This window comes from Xiphophorus couchianus, chromosome 3, assembly GCF_001444195.1.
Source record: "Xiphophorus couchianus chromosome 3, X_couchianus-1.0, whole genome shotgun sequence".
Classification (NCBI taxonomy): Eukaryota; Metazoa; Chordata; class Actinopteri; order Cyprinodontiformes; family Poeciliidae; genus Xiphophorus; species Xiphophorus couchianus.
The window spans coordinates 19,515,381-19,536,559 of NC_040230.1; the positions used below are offsets into that span (position 1 = coordinate 19,515,381).

The following is a 21,179-nucleotide window of genomic DNA, read 5'->3' on the forward strand; positions in this document are numbered from 1 at the left end:
TAAATTACACACCAACATGTGTTTTCAAGCATCTCTTTCTGCTATTTATGATGATTTTCTGCTTCCAGCTAAAAAATATTTAAGATTAAAATATTACATCAGATCAATAAAATCAAAATATCTTTAATAAAGAAATGTGGTCTCAACGAGAAGTATGTTTCATAACTGGCTAAAGGTTGTTAATTTGAAAAAAAACAACACTTTTAATATGACAAACAATGCTCTTTGGAAAACATAATTTAACTTGTTGAAAATGACTGTAAATATATCACCTTGGCTGTGGCGGTTGTGAGGCGAATTTATAAATGATTGAGGTTTTTATGCTGCAGCATAGTGTTAGCATCGGTTTAAAATTGTTTTACAACAACAACAAAAAACATAAAACCATCAAAGAAGGGGAATGAGTTTTGACCCAGCCCTGAAAAACAAAATACTTTTGCCAAGTGTTTCTTAGGTTCCCCTCTTGTTCAGCTGTTTACTATCACTTCATTGCAACCCTGATGCGTTTTCTGAAATAACATATGTGCACATGCATTGAACAGCAATAAATTGCTTGACCTGTTGTCATTTCAGGAGCAGTATATTTTTATCCATGATGCCATTTTAGAGGCCTGTCTGTGTGGAGAGACGGCCATCTTGGTGAACGGGTTTGCGGTTACATACAAAGAGATGCTGCGGGTGGATTCTCAGAGCAACTCCTCTCCTCTGAGGGAGGAGTTTCAGGTGAGATTGATGTTTACCCTGAAGGTTGAAATGCAAGCTAAATGAGTTACGCCATTAATTTTCTGTAAATATGTGTTTTATGACACATTTTGACATCAATAGAGCTCAAAAGCAAAAAGACTTATTGGATGTGTGTGTATTTGTGTTAAAAAGGTGTTCATTTCACTTTTAATTTTGTGTGACTGACATCAAGATCCGCTCCCAGTTTACAGGAACACACTTGCAAAACATTTTATTAGATGTTGATTAGGAACGTGGTGAGCCAGCTGTGTTCCCACATGTCCTACCCACCTCAGCCACCTCCGTCTGCTGCGGCGCTCAACCCACGATTCCACGTTTAGCATTTCAAAGCGTTACAGGAACAGGATTATGCTCCGTCTTTAATTTCATTTTGTTCTATCCTCATACAGTATGCACGCCGCTGGAGCGATGATGGATGGATTGTTTATGATTAAGGAATGTCACTGTAGGTGGTGCAGCACTCTGATTACAAACTGTTCCTTCTTCATGAAGGAAAATGTTAACGTCTCTCTCTTTGATCTTGCGTGCTCGTCTGTCTGGCGTTGACTTTAAAAGCCTGCTCACCACCCAGTGTGCTTTGCCTCTCAGACTGCAAACAGTACCGAGATCAGCGGCTCATAGATCTATTATTGATGCTGTGCATTAATGATCCAAATATTTTCTCACTTTGTCTAAAGTAATTAGAAACAAATGAGAGAGAGTGTTCATCACTGAGAACTGGTTTGCAGCAATGTCTTTGTAATTTTTCCTCTCTAACTTCATCATGTTTATCTTTAGAAAGGCAGTTTGCCCAGCTTATCCATTATTCTATTAGATATTTGCAGCAATACTAATATTTGTGTGAATAAAAATAAGTCAAGGCAGCATTCAGATCTTTCAAACTCTCCTTCCGCTCTGCTTTTAGCAGACAATATATATAAAGTTTTAAAATGACTCATGTGACATTGTTCTATTTCCAAAGGCTTAACTAGTTTTACATTCTTTTATTGTATTTCATGGATGAATTTACAATTTGTCTGTAAGCTTCACTACAGCAATCATAAATATATACCCATCCTGCCTTAAACAATGAAACTGCCATTTGTTGACGAGATTTTTTTGGTAGATTTGTGGGTTTTGGTCAAGACTATATTTTAATACGTTTTTTTTTTAAATAGACTCACACCTTATATCTGTAAAAGAGTTTTTATCAGACTTGGATCTTCCCCACTGTTGGCTTCTTTTTTATACGAAAACAGTAAAAATGACGTGAAGGGATCAGACATGAATGCTAAATCGCATGAGCCTTTGAAATGCACATTTTAATTAACATTTGGTTTTTGCACTCTCCCGTCTGATTCATTCCTCCATTCCTGGTGCATCTCACATGATTCACTTCTAAAATGCTCCTTTTATGATATCCTTTTATGCTCAGCTCCCATCTTTAACATTTCCATTTGCAGACGCTGAACTCTGTGACCCCCCACCTGGACGTGGAAGAGTGCAGCATCGCTCTGTTGCCCAGGAACCGAGAGAAGAACCGCAGCATGGACGTCCTGCCACCAGATCGCGCCCTGGCCTTCTTGGTCACCACAGAGGGGGAGAGTAACAATTACATCAATGCAGCTCTTGCTGACAGCTTCCATCGGCAGGCTGCCTTCATCGTGACCCCTCACCCTTTGCCGGGCACCACAGCGGATTTTTGGAGGCTGGTTTTTGATTACGGGTGCACAGCAGTCGTCATGCTCAACCAGCTCAACCAGTCGAATTCGGCCTGGGTGAGGGAAAAGGGTTTTGTTCTTTTTCATTCCAAGTGATTTATTGGCACAAAGGTAGAACTGAGATAAGCAAAACATTTCACTTCACTAAAACACACAAGTCTCTGTTTGCTTGTGCAGGATTTTGCTTTCAGGCTCAAAATGTTTGAACTGCACATTTCTTACCTGTTGCTATTTCTGTATCTTACTTCATGCCTTTTTGTCAGTCTTTGATCCCTCACCATGTTGATCTCAAGGCATGACTAGATAACACCCATCACACTTCTACACTTCAGTTCTCTAGATATATCCCTAAAAAACCAGCAGGCAATATCCCATGTTGAAATTTCAGAGTCCTCCTTGTTGTCTACCCCATTTTTTTTCAGCAAATTTCATTATGTATGCTGCAACAATTCAATTTGAGCATTACAGTAGAAACAGCAAAACTTCACATACTGTAGACTCTATACAGAGTAATGTAGTGATTTATTACAGGTGATGATTTCTGTCAACTTTGATTACTGCCTGATTACCTAATTATGAAATCTGAACATTGAAGAAGGCCAATAAAAAATCAATACAAAGTTCTTAGTCAGGGCTCAATTTGCATAAATTCATATATCAGTGTCATAGTATGGAAGCTGCATGGTTTCGGCTAAGCTCAGGTGTTAAGGAACAGCAAATATATTTGATAATTGCCTTGGGAATCAGACCCATGTTTTTAATGCCCTGTGCTTCACCACCCTGTCAAGGCTGCTGTTATCAGGCTTTTTCCTTCCGCTCAACTTTCCCTCAATAAGCAGCAGCAGCTCTCTGTGAATGGCAAGCTTCTGTAGTAGTCACATTATATGCATTTTGTGGAGAGCATTAATAACTATAAATACTTGAACCTAGTCACTTTTGTGAAATAAATCTATGAATGAGACTCAGTTTTTTAATTGAATTGACAAAATAAATACACTTTTTGATTATATTCTAATTTAACCAAATGCATCTATTGGTGTTTAGACTACATGTCAATCAGAGAAAATGATGTAATTAACAAGACACATTCCTTTCTAATGTGATGGTAAAAATGATCTTGCTTATTTTTTATGAAGCATTTCCAAGAGTGTCTGCCAGACTTTTCAGGCAAATGGAATAAAAACATACATATGTATGTACATATGCTTGTAAATTCTGCTGAATGCATGAAAGCATAAAATTTAATGATATCTCTTAGGCTTTCTTTAAGGTTATTTTATTCTGCTTTTGAATAAGTTGAGCCGTCTCCCTGCTTGTAAAAAAAAAGGGATCATTACTGTAATCAAGCACAGATTCAATGAAATGAAAGCAAGTAATATAACCTTGATTATGATGAAAGAAAAAGAAAGACTTCATTCTTTGTATTTCTCTGTTGAGAGGGAAAAATAACATGTTCGTGATAGTTACGTAGGAGCTAAGATCAAAGTTTTGAACTGATGTAATCTTAAGATTTATAAAAATGAGGACGGGATACGTGAAAAGACAAAAACCAGTTGGACATTATATGCTCTGCCATGTTTCTCTTTCATGCTGTCATGAATAATAGGAGACTGACAAACACACACCACATAATGATCAATACACTGTTGTGCAGAGACAAAGATGGGGTTGTCTGAACCTGTTTATGTGGCAGGTACTGAATAAGAAATGAATAAGCAATGTTGTACAGTTTAGTATGGGGGGAGCGTGAGGAGTTGTTTTGACTGAATAACATTGAACATAGTATGATTATTTATGAGATGTACCTCAGAGAAGACAAATATTTTTAACTTAGACAATGCTTTTTGCAACTGATCAAAAAGAAGTGAAGGAGAATAATTTAGCATATTTTCTTCAGCATCATGCTGGAAGCAGACGTAGCGGCCAACAGTGTCAAGTAACAGCATGGTTCAGCAATTTGTTAAGGATAAGGACAGTACCTGTTTTCTATTTACTCATATATTGAAGATGTGCAAACATGCAAATAAGTATTCAGGGATCCTTTGATGACAAATGAAGAAAATTGCATCTTCCAGTGATAATTTTGTTTGAGTGTTGAAGACTTTAATTAGGAAATTCACAAAATTTCAGGGTATGACAGTTTGCTCAACCTTTTTTTTTATCACAATTAAAAATATTAATTCAAAGTTTGTCTGTTTACTGTCTAGTCAGTTTTGAATTTCTGACTGGACAGAAACTCAAAACTCATATTTTTTCCCCCTTCAAATAGTAGATTTCCTGTGGTGCTACAGGATTTCACTGACAATTATCTAATATGTGAACGTTGTTATTGAGTGAAGAAGACATAATGTTAACCATTTTCAATGTCAGTGAGCTCTTTAAAGTGAAATCTGAGGAAGGACAGAGATGTAAGAAGCTACTTATATAACATATCGATACATGTCTGCGGTTTGTTTAAACAGCAAGACTTTCTGCAGATGAAAGGAAGTCTGAATGGAGTAAAACAAATCTGCTCTGTTTTATACCTGTGAGTTTTCACCCTTAGCCTGCCATGAAATATTTGAAAGTTGTCAGTTTCAGAGGTTAGGTCTACAATGCCCATGAAATGTTCATGGAGTTTGATGTTACAGTAATTATGCTAGTCCTGCTAAAACTGCTAATTAAATTCCAATTATGTAATCATTTTGTCTTTGTTACATTGTAATAGTAACACCTTGTTTTTCACATGCTGTGTCACACATGGTATGATAAAAGGTCGCTCAGAGCAAGAAAGTTAGAATGAAATGTTTTCAGTGCACATATGTTATCTTTCTACATAGCTCTGAAACAAAAATTCAAACTTACTAATATCAGGTCTAAGGTATGCATAAACCAGAGATTGAAAACAAGCCACACAATTCAGATTGTCACGTCTCTTATTCAAAGAGTTTTAGCTTAGTTACCCTGAACTCGGAACAGTCGATGTCTGGTGCTAAATATTTCACACTTTTAAAGTTCGTAAATGCACACAATGCTAAATATACATATTTTTGCATTGATTTCTCAAATCAGAAACTATCTTATGTAAAAATAAAGTTAATAGTTTGTGTTGCATGTTCAACAGGTTTGTTAGCAACATATACTAGAAAGTCTGATAATCGAAAAAGAAATTTGGAGGTACCCCTGTTCAATACTGCATATAATTCTCTATCATTTGAACTTGTTTATTTCATTTCCTTGGGTACAAAAGAAGCTTTTTGACCTTTGCCTGAAAACAGAACTATTTGTTCATTGAAGGATGCTGCTGTGAAATCTCTTATAGAGCTTATTTGTGACTTTGGATTAGATTATATCACTTCTGGCCTCAATCTAACACCTTGCATTACCTATCAGGCTGCTTCTCTGTTCCTGTTAACACCATTATGTCAGCTGCATGCCTATTTTAGTATAAAGGCAGTAGCACTAGTTTAGTCATTACTGATATAAAATGTTTAGTATCTGTGAGATTCTTCATTTTAACTGTCCACACAGGTGCTTTAATTATTCAGTGTTTACTCTTTGCATATTATTTATTACAGCTGCACAGACCAGAGTCGGACACTAATGAACTTATCTCTATCTATGACCCTTGTCCTCTACGCAGCCATGTGTGCAGTACTGGCCCGAGCCCGGTTTACAGCAGTACGGACCCATGGAAGTGGAGTTCCTGTCCATGTCAGCAGATGAGGATGTCATTACCCGTCTGTTTCGGGTCAAGAACGTCACAAGGGTGAGTTATTATGACACCAAAACGAGCTGCACAGGACATTTTGTCTCACCAAACCTTATTAGAGTTGCATTAGCTGTGATCTTCACAGGGAATTTAGATGTGACATTTTACCAACGTACGTTGAAGCTGCCAGATAAACTGCACTTGAAAAATAGGTAAAGGGTGACATCGAATATCCCTGACTAAATGCTTTTTCTTCTGTATCTAATTCATTGTTTCCTGTTTTTCTGGGCATAATATATTTGAAAATTGGTATTTTTAGATCAGCCGCTAAGGCAAAAGCTAGAATATTGTGCAAATGTTTTTAATGATTCATAATTTTCTCTGAAAGCACCTCAGACAACTAAAGAAATGTTGTTCAAGACCATTTTAAAAATTCAGTATCTTGAAAATTATGAAGGATGACTTATGAGTTTTGTACAGTACAGTACACAGTTCTTTGCAAAACTAATCATACTTTCATCTTTTTCATATTTTCTCACAGCACAACTAAACTTTCATAAGATTTCCTGTGATTTCTACCCTTTGTGGCTGTGTGTTTACAGGCTTTGCACAACTACTCCCTGAAATTTATGCCCATTCTTTGCAAAATACCTCAATGTCTGTTAAGACTTTCACAGCATACAACAGATTTTCTTTTGGGCTTGCTCTATTTAGCTCCTTTGTAAGTCTGACCATCTTCCCAGACTGTGGAGAAGAAAGCCATTCCCACAGCATGACACTACCACCACCATGCAGATTATGATTTCAGTGTCATCAACAGTGTTAGTCAATCTCCACAAAAAGCCAAAATGTTTTTCAGGTCTCATATAGCCATCATACATCATACAATCCTTGCTATTGCCCCTACCTTTTTAAAGCAGTTGGTTGCTCCAAATTTTATTTAGGGGTATCAGAGAAATGTGATCTGAACACAAATACACTCCACATTATTCAAAATGTATTTTTAAATATTGAATGTAATGTATCATGTTCCTTTTACTTGACTATTACATGGTAGTTGAGTACAAAATTCAAATGAGACACATTGAAATTTATGACTGTGATGTAACAATATTTGAAAAATTACAGGGATATGATACAGGTATCTTGAAAACCTGTACATGAACATCTTGAAAACCTGTACATGTCAAATAAAATTGGTTTAATATTTAGTATTCTGGAAAAGGATCACACTTTCCATACAATAAAATATTATCAACAGCATTCTTTCCATGGAACAGATGCAAGAGAAGTTCATTGACAAGCATACAATAAAAAGTAATTCTCTTCCCTTTTCCTTTCCTGTGTGTTTATTGGGCATATCAAAGGATCCAGTGTTTATCATCAGAATTGTTGACATATAACTATTTCTTGACAGTAAAGCAGATTTTTCTTCAGTCTTCTCATAAATCTTGTCACATGTTTTCATATGTGCGCAAGTAGAAAGGGCTTCTAATATAAACCAAACAAAGGCAGTGATAGGTCTGTGCTTTTTTAACTTTAACTTCACACAATGCATTGTGTTAAGTGTGTCTATGCAGACATGTTTATGCACAGAGCTCTGCATAAGCACATGCATGCATTCTTCTTAGGATCAATGTCGGCCTAATTATAGAGGGAATCTGTATGCAGGGTGTTCTCCCCTGTGCCATTATAAGCTCTGCGACAACTTCCTCTGTTCATTGGCACCTTTACCTCCTCAGTCAGCTGCCCTTGTCATTCCCCTCTCTACCTGTGGCACCTTTTTTCCACTCGGTGCACATCACAGTCAGGGAGAGGGCAGCTTAACACAGCACAGGCAGAATCAAATGAGACAGAAATAACACATACCTCAACCACTTTTAGTCAATCGCTCTATGTCGTATTGGGTAGATGTCTTGTTTCAGACGGTGGTATCCAAGAGTAGGGAGGAAAAGTCAGAGGAAGTGCATTGTAAGCACAAATCTGTGTAAGAAAAATAGTGCAAATGCAGACTGTGTAAATCCCCACCTCTGCTCAGGCTATTCCTCCATGCATCGTGAGTGTCTTTGCAAGCCCAATTTGCATGAGTTACAGGTCTCCACTGGTCCTTAAGTGTTAGGTTAGATTCTGCAGGATAGGGTTATGAATACGCAGGGACCTCTTTGTCACAGAACACGGGCCCCACTTACACCTACAGACACGTATATCTGACAGTCAGGCTTAGTGAGCACAGCTGAAGGTGCCTGCAGGCAGCTTGGAGAGCATTCTCAACTCTCTGATTTACACAGAATTCACTTCAAAGATTTTTTACATTTGGATTAGATTTTAGGAGAAGAAAATGGAGTATAGAAAAATGTTTACATTTCCAGACTTTATTCCCTGACTTGTCTGAAGTCATTTATCCGTCCATCCTGTTTGAGCTGTCCATCCATCAATCCATCCATTCATCCTGATTTTCTCCCTTTTTTATCTTGTTTATTCTAGTAACATAATGACAAATAAAAATCTTATGTCTTATCATTTTGTACATCCATTCCCACATATACATATCGATTCCTGTCCATTTGTTTGTTTCCACACATATTTACAGCAATCTATATGTTTGTTGATCTGTCTTTACATTCCAGCTGCCATTGTTTTTGTAATCATCTATCCAAGTTTCCATCATCTGTCAAAACATTTATCCTTTAACTGTATCGCCATCCAACAGTCACTTCTTTCACTTATTCACCTCTGTCCATTCCTGCCTTCTTTTCTTATTTGCTTCTTTCCTTACCGCCTGTTTTTGTTAGGTTTGTATTTAAAGCCTGATCACTGTATAAAGGTATTTCATATTTCAAAACTTGGTTCAAAAAACTTCTGGGACCTGTGAGAAGTGGGTAACAATAGTTGCTCGTGTGTGAAATCCGACGTGTTTTTTTTTAATCTTATCTGTGCTGCTGAAGCTCCAGGAGGGCCAGCTGGTGGTGTGTCAGTTCCAGTTCCTGCGCTGGTCAGCGTATCGCGACGTTCCTGACTCCAAGAAGGCTTTCCTAAACCTGCTGGCTCAAGTGCACAAGTGGCAGAGGGAGTGTGGAGAAGGACGCACCGTTGTGCACTGCCTGTGAGTTATCATTTCAGAACATCTATAATGCATTTTAAGTCAAAGAACAGAAAGGCAAGGAAGAAAAACATTCTGTTCCTTTCTGAAAGGGTCTAACACTGCAAATGACTGCTTGTGAAGACTGACATTTAAAACCAAAGGCTTCTACTCAGAGGGGCGCATGACAAAATAACACAGTACATCATAAGCAAATCTGTTTGATGAGAGACGGAGGCTGTGTCGAGCCTGCTCTGTCATTTGGTGCAATGAGAAGCAACACGATTCAGCATGGCAGCATTTTATAATGTGGAAAATCTAATTTTGGTGTAATGCTCCGTGCTGCGGTACTGTATAGAGCGGTATGCTACGTCTACAAGCCCCTGTCGCACCAAGCCCCCGCAGTGAAAACCCTACTGATGAATATGAATGGGTTGTCTAGCTCATTGCCGACCCGTCACACGTCCATACCCGCCACCCCTTCTCCCCCTCATCCGAAAGCACATCACTCAGTGCTGTCACACAGCGTTACACATGACAACCAGGAGGGAGATTATTCAGATCAAATCAATTATGCCTTAATACAGAATGCGATGGCTCTCACTACACTAAATCCAGCACTGCCAAAGCACTGACGACGATTGATTACCTTAATATTGCTTGTATACGCTGCAGAGTTGCCCACACCCACATTCGCTGCGTCTGTCCCAGGAGAGAGGAAGTGGATTGTCCTCCAGTACTTTATAGATATTGCCTTTCATTTCTGATGACCAGGACAGTATTTCACCAGACATGCCACTCAACGTTGTTGTTTCTCAATTTATGGCTTCTTGTAGTGTTTCTCATACCGCTGCTTTTATCTTTTGGAAAGGGGATGTATTTCTAGTTAATACATGAAGTACTGTATCAAGTGCATGTTTTTTTGTGAAGTGTTATAAACACATGCACAAAAAAACATCCAAATCAGATTACACAGATGTAGCTTCGAGAAACTCCATTATTGTCTCCCAGAAATGAGTTAAATATTTAAAAATCTTTTTTACTGGGGGGAGAAAAATCTATTTGGGCTGTACAATAAGGTTTCACATGTGGTACTTACAGACAAAGAAAGCTAATTAAGAGAACATGCATTGCCTCACCCTGGTGGTAAGGATATGACAAATCTGTTGACAGCATCGATTCCCTTTAAATCTTTTCACAGTCAAACCACAAAATCCAGTGTTGGCATTCCACGTGGAAATTAAACGTTTTACTTTTTTTCCACAAATAATATTTTAATACCAAGTGTTTCCTATTTGTTTTTTGCACCACTGCTGATACCCCCAAATGAAATCTACTGAACCAAGCTGCCTTTAGAAAAAACCTACTTGTGTTATTTCATTTTAGTATAAATGCAGATAATCTGTAATGATTTCAGAGGTTTGTTAGAGAAACAAACATGGGGAAGATTATGTCTGGCTCAGGTGAGACCTCAACTCAAACTTTTGGATTCAACCAATAAGGAATTGGGAGGAATACAGAGCAACTCTGGAAGAAAACATGAAAGTAGCTGCACAAACTTTGTGGGTGACTGTGGTTCAGTGGGCAGCGTAGTTGTCATGCAATTGGTGTGTTTGATTCCAGCTTCACATGAAGTTCAGATGTATTCTCCTGCAGGGAAATAGCCCAACACTTAAACTCTGCTTTCTGGGGAAACTGTCCTACTACTCAGATGCGATTTGTGCAGGACAGAAATTGGATCGACTTTTATTACAGCAGTGAAAGACAATGTTCTGATCACGCTTCTGATCATGACCCAAATCTAATTCCATGCTAAAATGATATGCTAATAAATGATCTATTTGCCTTGTTTGTGTTTAAGGATATGCACATTTAAAGATTGTAGGATACTGGCCCCTGGGGACTACAGTTTGAGATTCCTGGTTTAGGTTAAATATATTCATGCTTTAGCATGTAGTCCATTTAGTGTCTAAAGCCTAAATCCAATCGAGAGTTTGTAGAAAGAGATGAAAATTTATATTCAAAGATGGTCAGCATCTACTCTGACCGAGTTTGAACTATTTAGGGTATAATTTCATTCTGTAGGTGTATTTCTTTTAAAGACAGGCCCTGAAGACTTGCAGCTTTAATGGTGATTCTGCGAAGTATTGGCGGATGAATGCAAATCCCCTCAACATCTTTCAGTTTTTTTTGTTTTTTTTTTAAACCATGCCGCAATTTCTTTCCACTTCACAATTAAATTAAACTTATTTTGTGTTGATCAAACTCATAAAATTGAAATGTAATACATTGAAGTCTGGAGTTTTAACGTGATATAATGTGAACAAGTTCAAGGGATTTAAATAGGCACCGACAATGTCGCCAGTTTTACAAATTGCTGAAAGAATAACACTTAAACTTCTAAATACTCAGTGCTGCAGCATGCAGGTTAATTAGTTTTATTGATGTTTATCCTTAGAGGAAAATTGAAAGCTTAGGAAATCTCACACCAATTCATCGGAACACTGCAAATGCCACCTTAATATTGAATCTGAAGGAAACCTCCAGGGAAAAATTATTCAGGGACCATCAGGACTGAGCTAAGCTACTTACTGATATGATATATTGGAGGCCAAAACAGGCTGAACTACATACAACTTGTCTTTTCTCCTAATTCAGAGAAGTACTAGGACAATTTCTAGTATTTTAAGAATGTTGTTATTCTTTTACCAGAAAGATTTGAGTGAGTGGATCAGAGAAGAGAGTTTATTATTTCCAAAAGCTTTGTGTTTTCTTCCATCATGTTTAGCTGTCCCTCACATCTCTCTAACCTTGCAGCCCTTTTTTTGTTTCCCTTTGATTCACACAGGATAGATGCAGTCCTGCATGCTGTGTGTCTTTAAATGATCCTGTCTGTGGCCTCAGCATTTGCCCTAAGCTGTGTGCGCTCAGGCAACAACTGTGAATCTTTGCATTTAGATACGAAACTCAGAGTTGATTCATCCATGTCTCACACAGTCTAATTCATACTGTAGCTGTGATTATGACTGTGTCAGTGGGATGACACGGCCTGTCACTGTGATTGTGTCTGCAGCCATGGTTGTGCTTTGGTTGTCATGATTATGATTGCAGCACACAAGTATATAATGGGTCAAACAGGGAGCAGATGTGTATGTGCACAAAACTGGGGCATTTGAGCTTTATATTCAACCCCTGTGGGAATTTAGTAAAAATGTTAGCCATAATGATGCTTTCTTTTGTGCTATCAGTTACACCACTGCTAAACCTATTGAAGTTAGATTCAGAAAGAATGCAGCTGAAATCAGAGTGCATGCCATAAACCACAGGAAAAAAGAGGCTGGCCCAATATTTTGGACCTTTGGGGGGAAGCAGTGAGTTGTAAATCTGTTCTGGGAACTGCTAAATTGGCCTCTTTATGTGGACCAGCAGAAATATGTGTTGAAATAAACGTAAGAGAAAGCAAAATGTAACACAAACTATTGTGATGCAGAGCAAAACCGATGTCAAATTAGTATGTATCCAGTTTGCAGATTTGACTACTTTGTTTTATAGCAATGATTTTCCCACACAACTTTGGTTTTAATGATATGAAAATCATGAGTGATGTATTAGGAAAAGCAAATACCACAAAGCTCTTCCTCCACACGCCCACCAACACATAAGGTTCTAACAATAGTTTTTACATAACATTGAGGTCTTGTGCGTTCAGGTATATATATATATATATATATATATATATATATATATATATATATATATATATATATATACCTGAACTTTCTAGAGGTAACCAGAAAGTTAAACGATACTATCACAGTCTACTACACAAAACACTGGACAAGCTCAAAAAAGTTAAGATTGTCATAATTTTTGCAAGCAGAGAACATTTTCAGAACTGTTTTAAATAGCATTAAAATATTATTTGACCCCACTAGGAACGAGGGTGTAAGAAAATGGATGGATGGATATTATTTGAAGTTTGCCGCACAACACAGCTTCCTCTAGACCTTTATTGATTCTCACTTCATCTCATCCTGATTATCACCCCATATTGACACTTTCAGCCAAATAGATCCTCATTAAACTGCTTCAGGCGTAAAGCCTTGTGTACTAACACACAAGGCTTTTTTGTTCAGGAAATCTGACAACTGGTAACAAGTTAGACAGACACACTAGATGATATTGTAGTTAAACATTAAGTTAGTGTAAGCTCATACATGGCTGGTAACTGCTTGAAGAGGGAGAATAATCCAAAATACTGCTTGTTTTTGTACAAAATGGTCTTTGGTTTACTTTGACTTCCTTCTTTCCTTGACTAAAATATTTTGTATGATGGGCAATCAAAGACAGTTTTTCAAAGTACCATCACCAACCAGAGTTTTTATGGTAATTTAGTTTTTAAAGAGGTACCACTAATTGTAGGAAATGTTGCCATCATTACAACCAGTTTTATTCCTTCCCATAGCAATGGTGGTGGTCGTAGTGGGACCTTCTGTGCCTGCAACATACTCCTGGAGATGATCCAGTACCAGAACATGGTGGACGTCTTTTATTCTGTCAAAACTCTACGCAACTGCAAACCCAACATGGTGGAGTCCCTGGTAAATAAATTAAAAAAAAAAAATCTGTGAATTTGTTTTTTATAAAACGTAGAGTGGGAAATGTTGAGTTTTCATCTTTCTTTCTTCAGGACCAGTATCGATTCTGCTACGACCTTGTCCTGGAGTACTTGGACTGCTTTGAAGACAGATAGCAGCTAAATGTTTACGACAGCGCCACCAGTTTCCCCCTGCGCTGAAGATGTGCTTTGGGGCCAACCTGTGACCTCCCCTCTCCTTTTAAGTTTGGACCTCTGGACTCGGCTTTGAACTAACCGGGAAGGAAAGCTAAAAAATAAATAAAATAAAAAAGAAAAGGTTCAAACATTTAACCTTTAATGTAAAGTTATTTCCTCCTTGTTGATGTTTATCTCTTTTGATATTTTTTTGTTTCACTGGTCCACTTTGCCTCTTGAACTGAACCTTTTGTGCTAAAACAACATCCAGACCCTACGCTAAGGAAGGCTCGCCGTGGCTGTGCTTCATCATTTCATCTAAACAGGAAGGAGACTGGATGGTTATTCCAAAGCTGCAGCTGAGTTACCCAAACTTGGGTAAATAATTTTTTTCTGAGTCACTCTCTGCAACAACAATCCATTGTGATTGTGGCATGACTTATGTACAATACCATGAACTGCCTTATTGTATAATGGTTAAAAAAAATGTTTTGTTTAAATCTACAGATCAATTAAAAAAATATTATCCTGCTGGAGGAAACCTTATTCAGAACTGGAACTGAGAGTCAGTATTCAGAATACAGCAGTATTGAGGCAGTGACTGTATAGTATTGCGGTGTGATGTGTTTTGCCATTACGTTCGCGCTGGATTACCATGTGTGCGATAGCCGGGCATTTCCAGGTGGCGCAGCAGGAGTTCATGTCTCATTACTCTCACAGTGCCAATCCCACTGACTGACTGACTTGAATCCTTTTACTTTGTTTCTTCTGCTACATCCTGATGTATGTCAGCAAGCATACAGTACGAACTGCATTGTCTAAGTGATTGTTTGTATTTTAAAAGAAGAAGGATCAGTGGGAAACTGTGCAGAGCTGCCATAGTGCTGATGTGAAAACTGATGTTCCCATTAATGCTGTGGTGCTGTGTCTTACCAGTGCAGTGTTAACAGGTTTCACCATTTTGTTGTCTGAAGCATTTGGTTAGTCTGTAAACTATCAAAACAAACTAAATCAGTTTCAATTGGAGCATTTCAGACGTGGCATTTTGAGAATTTTTTGACATGAAATTAGTTGTCGTTAGTGGTGTAAATTGAATATGTCCTGTATAATAAAAAAGGTGCATCAAGATTGTGCAGAGGGAAAACAACACATCCTGCACCAGTACTTGTTACTGGGCCTACTAGTGGATTCGCATCCTATTTTTGGTAAGAATATTATACAGTATAGAGGAGGAATAACGATATCTGGCCTGAGCAGCTGATGTATGATTACCATCTGCCAGATTTAAAAAAATCTTTCCTACAGGTCAGAGTTGCTGACTACTGGATCTGTTTGTGCCTGGTACAGGTTGGAATATGGGAGGCACCTGATGAGCTGAGCCAATGTTGGGAAATTCAGAATTAGAGAGAAAAAAACAATCTGATTTATTCTAGGCATGGGCTGGTTTCCTGTTTAATTTATCACACAGGTTGTTGTTTTATTTCATATAAAAAACAAGAAGAAAAAGTTTCTACACAGCCTTAAAATGTCAGGATAAATATGTCATTTGCTTTAATCCTTTTTCAGGTTTTAATAAGTACGGAATTCATTTGTTGTTTCAATTTCTAAAGGACAGACATCAGATAATTCTTCAGTGCTGCAGATTTTACATCTTATTAGGATGCCATTTGTTTTTAATTCACCAGGTCATAGCTTCATTTTTAGCAACTTACCCAGCGTTATTTTGAGTTTTAACTGGAGCTGTGGTTTCCAAACTGAGCCTGGTTAAAATGCCAAAGAATAAAAAACAACATGATGAACAAATGATGAAGCAACAATAAAAATGTGTCTCTTTGCATTTTAAAAATTAGAAAAGATGATTTATATGACTAAAACCTAGTTTCAAAAAAATCTCTGTTCAGTGTAGAAATAAGCATCAGGTTCGATTGGTAGAGATAAAGTAGCAAGATCTTGTTACATTTACTTGTTACAGCTACTACCTTAAACCATTACTTATCAGCCTGTCTTACCAGAAAGCATCTCTTAATACTTGTGATAAATAATCCTAAAAACTATGGTTTGAATGTATGCATGGCTGGAACGAAACACCCCGTACGAGGCACCAGGTGTTTGTACCTGACAAACAAAAATAAGCAATCAAACGTGATAGGTTGAAGGAATTTAAAGGCCTGCACCGTTTTAGATAACTTTGTAACACAGCATTTTTTTAAGCTGGTTTAAAATTTGAGGTTGATTTTAATAAGTACTTATCATAACACCTGTGTTCTTTATATCTATACACCAAAATAAAATAATCAAAATATTACTATGCATATACAGGTGGAGCTATAATGACCATGTATATCATGGTTTAGCTACAAACCCAACAGAAACAATTAGATCATGCTGGACTGTTTTAACTTCATCCTAAGCTACAAAGACATATTTTCTCAGGCTAATCATTGTCAGTTTCAAACCAACCCATGCCTAATAAATTATATGCCTTCTTTTCAACAACCTCTGAATATATAGTACTTTATATTATCACCACTTTAAACATGTTAACCATCTTTCCTGAGGCTCCTGTTGAAGCACGGTGGGCGGCGAAGACTCGGCTTCAGGACCTACCTTGATAAACATGGAGGCAGTCAGATGCCCACTGAAGCTGAAAAATGGCAGCTACAGGCAAACTCTGCCGATAGTTTGCAGCTCCCAGTTTGAAGCAACAGACAGTGTGAGGAGGAATTGTTCACACACACATTTAAAGCAGCTTGAGTTTTGATGGGAAGCTAAAAAGCAACGGTCAGTGATCTGGCTCCAGGTTTGCTGGAGAAAGTGCCTGGACACTTTTTTCCTTGAGAGTGGAAGGACTATGTACATACAGATGTATATTGTTCTGTGAATACTATATGAATAATATGTTATATGTCTGCTCTACGTAAAGACGTTCAGTAAGTAACCACTGCATAACCATAAAGCTGAATGTGCCGTAAATGACTTTGTGATCATTTTTTTATGTTGCTAGACATCAAACTTTGAGTGTTGATCTCTGCACTCATCAAAGCACGTATGAATTATTCTGCTTTGCTTTTCATTTTATTGATTTCAACTTATGTTGCTCTGCATATGAGTTATTTTACCCACCGCGTGTGTGTGTACTGTACTTAAACCATTCCTAAGCTCTCCGGTTATGGCTGCGACTGCCAGCACAGCATCACTGAATTCCCATGTTTTTATCTGTAAGAAGCATACATGACTACTGTGTTTTTGACCATTGTATTTGTGGAGAAAATTCTTTTATTTAAGGGGAACGATAGTGGGGGAACAGATGTATATCAGAGTCATAAAAGAGTTCCCTGTGATGGATAATGATCAACAATAAAAGAGCAAAGGGGGGAAAAAGATACTTGGCTGTCAGTTGATCTGTTTAAAATGTGCACAGCTTAAAAGAAAACTTATTCTGGTTTTTATGACTGATTTGTCAACAGAACAAGAGAGCAGACAGACGGACAAGACTTGGCTTCAAGTTTTTTGTTCAGTTTAGGATATTCCTCCTTCCTTTAATCACAATGGCAATTTTAAAGTTAGTTGTAAAGAACCTAACTTAAGTGATTAATGCTTTCTAAAACGTATATTCCCCCAGTCAGATTTTTTTCTGTTTCAAATACATTTTAATATGAGACAAATATAGCAAGAGACATAAATAAAAACAGAGTTTTCAATGATGTAGCAATTTATTTAGGGTAATTGGATATCCAGACTGTCCACATATCATCAAGTGTTTGCAATATAGCAGTGTGTCTTTTATATGGCTTTTATAAGAGTTTTCTTCATGAATGATTTGTGATCTAAATTGAACTTAGGTGTGTTGTTTGACTTGGCCAAAAACTGTTTTTTTACTTCTTGTTAGCCATTCAGAGGTGAACTTGCTGATGTTCTTTGGATAATTTCAATACTTCAAAAATCGAAGTATTTTGGAGTAATTAAGAGATGACGGCCAGGCATTCTTCTTCATGTTTCGTAACTCATGTTAGGTCACTCAGGTCGTAATGCAATGAAGCGGCCACATACCATCACACTACCACTTCCATGTTTGACTGTTGGAATAATTTTTATTAAAGTGTTAGTTATATTTTAGGTGTTTCAAACTGCTTCTTGTTTCATTGTCAGTCATCAGAATGGCCTGTACTTGTAAAGCACTTTATCAAGTCCAGATGACTAATTATGGTTCTTTACGCTACATTCAGTCATTCACGCGCACGCGCACACAAACACACACACACCCACACACACAGTCACTACAGCTGCCTTGCGGTAGGAAGAGAGGCTGCTCTGCATCGGTGCCACTGGACCCTCTGACCACCACCACCAAACCAGGTGGGTGAAGTATCTTGCCCAAGGAAGCAACGAGTGAGACAGACATTAGAGGGGACTGGAACCAGCAACCCACCAGTATGCAGAACAAACTCCTACCACCATTGACCCACATATTGTCCTAAAAGTATTGGAGATCATCAGGATGGTTTTTGTCAAATCTGAGCTCAGTCTTGGTGTTTTCTATGGTCAGAAATGGTTTTCATCTTGGAACTCACCCATAGATATTTTAGATATTTGTTGCTCAGTCTCTATCTTACCATTACACCAGGGATGCTGACCTTAACTGAAGAAAGTAATGCTGGATTGCTTTAGATGTGGTTCTGGATTATTTTGTGACCTCTTGGGTGAGTCATCAATGTGCTCTTGGAGTAACTTTGAAAGGTCGGCCACCATTTTTCATATTTTCTCCATTTTCAGATAATGACTCTCGTGGTTTGCTGGAGTCCCAAAAATCTTACAATTGGCCTCATAACCCATTCGAGACTGACAAACGTTAATTACCTTTTTCCTCAAGTGGTCTTGAATTTCTTTAGATTGTAGTCCAATGTGTTACATTTTGAGATTTCTTTTTGCGTTTGTCATGTTGCCAGACAGTGGCTACACCCACTGCTTGGGTGTGGCCAGTAAGATATAGTATAGTGCTTATGTTTATGTCTTTTGTTTTACCTTTTTCATGTGGCTGATCAGGATCACACTAAGTTATGGACGGCCTCAGTGCAGAAATCTTGTCAACACATTTTAAAACTTTTCACACAGTTCGAAGGACACCACAATGTGATTATAATGGCAAGCATCCACAATTGAAATCAAAGACCTGGGACCATTTGATCTCAGCTTCTGTCTTTTTCGTTTTACCTTATTACTTCCCTTTTCTCCTATTTCATCATAATGCTCCCCCCTCCCTGCCCTCAACTCCTCTTCTATTAATTTCATTTCATCTCTGCGGCTTTGCGGAGTAATGTGACTCCAGCCCACCGACTTCCTCTGCCACCCACGGCTACGCTGAATAATGCAGCAGTCCCACAAACTGATCCAGTACTTAGCTGAGGGACAAGTCAGATTAATTAGAGGGTGAGACCCCCGGCTGTTAGCTTTAAAGACAAAGTGGGCCATTTGGGTTTACTCTTAGATTGGCTAGGGATTGATTAGCCTTCAGAAACAAACAGTTAGTGGGGGGACAGGCTACTTAAAGTAGGTTTTTGTTTTTCGTTTCAATAATAGGAAGCATGAATGTCTTTAGAGACGCAGAAGATACTTTTTAAAACTTTTTTTTTTCTTTCAGCCTCTTCTAACATTTGTAAACGTTTTCCTGTTCACCTGCAGAAAGCATCGTGAATATTCTATTTATATTTACACATTTCGATAAATTAGCAGATTGGCTTCATATTATTTTTATTCTGACAGTGCAGCGCCAGCCAGGGGTAGTGTGATTGCTTACTTTAAAGAAATCTGATGAAATATAATAACCACTAGACATAACTGACTCAAAAACAAAAACCTTATTTTTACCCCCTTTTTTTGTAAATACCTTTGGATGTATTCTTACATTTTTTATTTAGCATATGCTTTTCAAGTATTGCTATTGATGTGAGCAAAATAAAACAAATCTTTGAAATTGGAAGTTCAAAGGCAGAGGTATTTAACCTGAAACCAATACTGTTTGCAGTGTTATATGTTGAAACGATGCACTATAAAGTCATATTGCAACCTCATATTACAGCAACAATATTGTGACAACAGAAGTATTCTCAGTTTTGCATGTCACAAAGTGGTAGAAAACACTTAAACGCTTTTGATTTCCCCTAATATACAAACGGATCAACACAAACCACCAAGACCTGCTATCTAACAGAACACAATAAAGTGGCGACAGAAGGATCTGACATTGACATTATTGGTCACCCAGCGAGGCGATGAGTGAACCAGGTAGATTTGCACACCATTTCAAAAGGTGGATCAACCAGATGCATCGAAAGGATCCAACACCCTTTATGACCATGTGACCAATTTAAAGATATCAAAGTTGTTTGGGAGCCAAGATAAAAGTGTTGTCTTGAGTAACGATTACAGTTTTTGTATCCACACAATGTGATAAATTCAGTACATTAATCAGCAAGTAATCTCTGGTCATTTATATTTCACGATTGATCTTTTATGTTGTAAGACGTAATGCTCCCATAATGCTTCGCCTGATCGTTCTGACTTACTCCTGGCAAACCCCTTACCATTGATTTAAGAGCAAAGCCCTTTGGTCTGTTCAGACCATATACTGCTTGACTGTTCATGAGTACACCCATTTAAGTGTGATTGCTTATTAAGGACAGGTAAGGGTTTTGTAGGGAAGTTACTGGTGTAAGGGCCTGAAAAGTAAGACCGATTTCGCACCAACTTTGATATTTAACAAAACTGAGATTTCCAGCCACTTTCTGACCTCCTGACTGAGATCTTGAAGAAAACGTTTGTGGCGTATCAATGTTAACTGTCTGATTGAAATTTATTGGAAATACTGACACATTGGCCCACATGGTGCATGCCCACTATCACATTGTATGCCAGTAAAAAAAAAATCCAGCTATTTCCTCATTTGTGAGTCACTTTGGAAAAAATGTCTTCCAAACACATAAACATAGGAACACAAATACTATTTTATTTAGTCTGTCTTAATTAAACTAGTATTTATTGGACAAAAAAACCTCTTAACTTTTGTATGTCTGCTATGTAATGTTCATATTCTTTTTTAGATGTTATCAAGTAAACTGTTGCCTTCATTTAAAAAGCTCACCTTGTGATTTTAGAAAACAGTAATACAAATCTATTATTTACAGATACAAGCAG

General features: G+C 37.7%; 1 protein-coding gene across 4 annotated transcripts in view; it reads left to right on the forward strand.

Annotated features, from left to right (window-relative positions):
- Nucleotides 1-17,373, forward strand: part of ptprub (protein tyrosine phosphatase receptor type Ub) — a 222,382-nt gene extending 205,009 nt beyond the window's left edge. For all 4 annotated transcript variants that reach the window (XM_028012575.1, XM_028012576.1, XM_028012578.1 and 1 more), the window contains 6 exons: nucleotides 574-723; nucleotides 2,187-2,501; nucleotides 6,067-6,192; nucleotides 9,081-9,238; nucleotides 13,680-13,815; nucleotides 13,905-17,373. In XM_028012575.1, the coding sequence (XP_027868376.1) occupies nucleotides 574-723; nucleotides 2,187-2,501; nucleotides 6,067-6,192; nucleotides 9,081-9,238; nucleotides 13,680-13,815; nucleotides 13,905-13,967 (948 nt within the window). In that variant the 3' untranslated portion in view covers nucleotides 13,968-17,373. The remainder of the gene's footprint in view (nucleotides 1-573; nucleotides 724-2,186; nucleotides 2,502-6,066; nucleotides 6,193-9,080; nucleotides 9,239-13,679; nucleotides 13,816-13,904) is intronic.
- Nucleotides 17,374-21,179: the final 3,806 nt, after the last annotated feature.